The sequence below is a fragment of the Carex rostrata genome, chromosome 15 (genome assembly GCF_964058835.1).
Source record: "Carex rostrata chromosome 15, lpCarRost1.2, whole genome shotgun sequence".
In the NCBI taxonomy this organism is placed as follows: domain Eukaryota; kingdom Viridiplantae; phylum Streptophyta; class Magnoliopsida; order Poales; family Cyperaceae; genus Carex; species Carex rostrata.
In genome coordinates, this window is record NC_135932.1 from 5,422,439 (window position 1) to 5,425,869 (window position 3,431).

The window sequence follows — 3,431 nt, forward strand, 5'->3', positions numbered from 1 at the left end:
TCAATAACGACCTTCTTACTCAGATCATTATAGGAGAAAATATATCTCAAAGTCACATACAAATTATACTGAACACTTGTTAATTGGTATTGCCTATAATCCTATATTCTATCTATCTATAATAAAGAAAGAATGAAATGAAATGGTAGTGTTCTACACATTATAAGACGAAGAATAAATTTAACAAATAAAATACTTCTCCAGTAATTCTATATCTTTTCATGCTTCTCTTCACTTGAAAAACAATTTCCAAATCTCCCTATCTGACAATTCACAGACCAAGTGGGCGCCTAGAATACCGTCTTCATCTAAAAGGGCTTTCATCTGCCGGACCCCACCGTTGGATCCAACCAAGTTCTTCTTTGCGGCTAGGTATACAACCCCATAAGGTGGTCTAAGGCACTGTAGCATATTTGAAATTATAAACATCATTACATTAAGACGATCAAAATTAATTAAAGTAACACTGGTCAACTATTTTGTACTTCCACTTAATTACTGGTGTGTATGAGCTAGTACCGGGTCACTACTCTGTCAAACCAAGATATAGAACTAAATGTACCATTGATACAAAAAAAAAAAATCTTAGGACCGAAACAAATCTTAAGGTATTAGTGCTAGGTACCTGACATTATATTTCTAGAAATAAGACATTCCACAATATATTTCCTGAAATAATATAATTTCCCGTGTTGCGCCTATTGTGAGGCATTTCATTGAAAAGGACACCAAATATATCAGTACCAGTATCAGCATGAACGAACCTTTGTTAAAAGTGCATAAAGCTTCCTGAGAGCTGTAACTGAGTACGGCAAATCAGAAATTAGCACCACATCATAACCGCCATCCCCTTGATCCATCTCAGTCCCACTCTCGCATGCACGGCTCCCCGACAATTTTCTTGACCTCCTCCTGGCAGTGCCACCAACGCCACTGCCATCTTGACTACTCCACCCATCACAAACCAGCAAATCCTCTGCTGAGAAGTTAAATCCTGTGCCCAAGATGCTTTCCTTATTGTTTACCAAGGAAAGTATGGTGTCGAGATTATCCCAGTCGCCGGCATAGAAGTGCACATTGGGGTCGGGCATCTGGCGGGAGGGGGTCATGGGGCTCTCTGATGGCCGGGCCCGCATGTCCCGTGCCTCCTCGAGGTTGGCGAGCACATTTGGGATTGTTCGGCATCGCAGGGTTTCTGCACTTTGGTCATGGAAATGCACTGTGGAGGCACCCTGGAATTTTTTCAATTCGCTTAGTATATATGATTTTTAAAGTACAAAGATGTTATATGGAAATCCTAGTATAACATATAATATAAGTACCTTGAGACAAGCAAAAATGCCAGCTACACCAGAACCACAACTCAACTACATCAAGTAATTAAAAAGAGTGTAAGAATCTTTCATACTTCATCAAGACAAAACAGCAAGTATATATTGAAATAACTTTAACAAATATTCAGAGAGGGTCATCATTTCCTGATGTCAATTAAATCACAACAAAATTTAAAGAGAACAACAAAGGGGGAATAAGGGGAATAACAAACCTCAAGGACCTTTTTACCCCTAAAACTAAGCTGGCCGTCGCGAATCTCATGTTTAAGAACATTTACAAGGTTGATTGAACTTTCCCAGTATCTCAGATTTCCTGTAACAATTTCAAAGTTCAAACTGAGATTTGCATCATCTATTTGCAATTTTGCATATTTATAAAAAAGATATGAGGACAAAATTGAAAGTACCTTCTGTCTTTGAAGGTAACATGTCAGAGCTTGAAAAACCAATCAAGTCTGTCACGCTTACTCTTCCCTGAAGAATAGGAATAATAAAATGCATCAATGATATGGGCCTTGCATGATGCATCACACTACCATTTTGAACTTGGCCAAACGGTAAGTTCTTATTACAAAATACCTTGAAAATGTTGAGACCTTGCACATCAATCCTCTCTCCAGCATACTTGTAAGGATGAGCATTCTGTAAAAGAGAAATTTGGTCAAATAACCCAAGTCTATATTAATATTGTAAATTAAGAAACTTTGGTTTGCTGAAAAATTGCAAGTACACTTTTCCCAACAACAAAGTTACTACACTAAATCAAGCTGAATAGGAGGGGAAAAAAACTATGAATAGGAGAAATAAAAAAAAAAATCTCAAATTTTGTGCAACCAAAAAGTACCTGTGGAGGAAGAATTTCAACAGCTGGTGAAGGTAAGCTGAGATCTCTTTCTGAAACAATAGAGACACTACTACTTGTTCTTTCATGGGGCAACAGTGCAGGAAAGCACTGAAAAAGAATTGCTGGTGCTCTCATCCTTTAATAAATGCTATATTCAAACTGAAAAAGGAACAAGACGATAACAAAATATCAGAATAAATATCATCTATTAGGCGATTAAATAATCTCAGCACATATTACGCATCCTCACAATAGGAATTCTTAGAAAGGGCAACCAGATTAGAAGAAATTCCCACCCAATTCCTGGAAATCACTACCAAAATCCTTCAAACTAAATCAAGAAATTGAATCCAGAATAGAGACTCTGCTTCAGAAAAAGGAAACCAGAATCAGGATTACGACCACGTACCGTAGCTAACGAAGAAATGTAGACTTGATATGTTTTCTCGGGTACAACAAGAAAAAAAAATATTCCTTCGAAGTTTTCACCAGACAAAACTAAATAGCAGAGAGAATGAAGCAGACGAAAGCGAAACCCTAGACGAAACACATTCTCTGTTCTCTCGAACTTTTAACCCCTAAAATTTGGATCGACTGTCGAACCAAGTCAAAAGCCTCCACGCACCAAATTTGACTTTAATTTTATAGTCAGTCTGGAGCGGAAACAACCGAAGAAGTTGCTACGCTGCTACCATGGCTACACGACTTCGTCACAAATTGGATTATTTTAAAGTATTTATCTTTCTCCATTTAAATAAACTGGATACGTCCATTCTAATTTAATTCGGCGATATTTCCTTGGCTAATAGTACTAACGGATCAATCCTGTAATTGAGAACGGGAGGGATTACATGTTAATAAGTTAATACGAATTGGGTGACGTGAAGATGCGGTTTGGAGTAGTTGGCCGCTAGCGTACGTGTGGTATCATGTGAAAATTATGAGGAGAACATGGGCTGATTGCCTAATTGCAATTAACCCCTCATAACTTTTCTATTTGAAAAAAGAGAAAAATTTATTAGTTTTGTTGCTTTAACCAAGTTGATCTTAATTTTCTGATAATAAGCAAAACACCTAGCCTGCTACTGCTATGATATTTATTTCAGAAATAAAAGTTACAAGAATAAAAAAAAAGAGTTTGCAATAATAAAAGAAATATAAAAAAGAACAAGAATAGAGAAGGAAGAAAATACAACACAATGACACAATAAGTTTTAATCCAGATTTTTAAAATAATCCTTAAATTGAAAAAC

At 36.6% G+C, this 3,431-nt stretch overlaps 1 protein-coding gene across 1 annotated transcript; it reads right to left on the reverse strand.

Annotated features, from left to right (window-relative positions):
• On the reverse strand, positions 1–2,862 carry LOC144565979 (uncharacterized). The gene is made up of 8 exons (XM_078315834.1): positions 2,588–2,862; positions 2,179–2,337; positions 1,914–1,976; positions 1,742–1,808; positions 1,547–1,647; positions 1,323–1,367; positions 765–1,232; positions 1–402 (listed from the first exon to the last, which is right to left on the reverse strand). Exons 2-8 carry the CDS (start codon positions 2,311–2,313, stop codon positions 232–234), a joined length of 1,050 nt encoding a protein of 349 aa, XP_078171960.1. The 5' UTR covers positions 2,314–2,337; positions 2,588–2,862; the 3' UTR covers positions 1–231.
• Between the last annotated feature and the right edge of the window lie 569 nt (positions 2,863–3,431).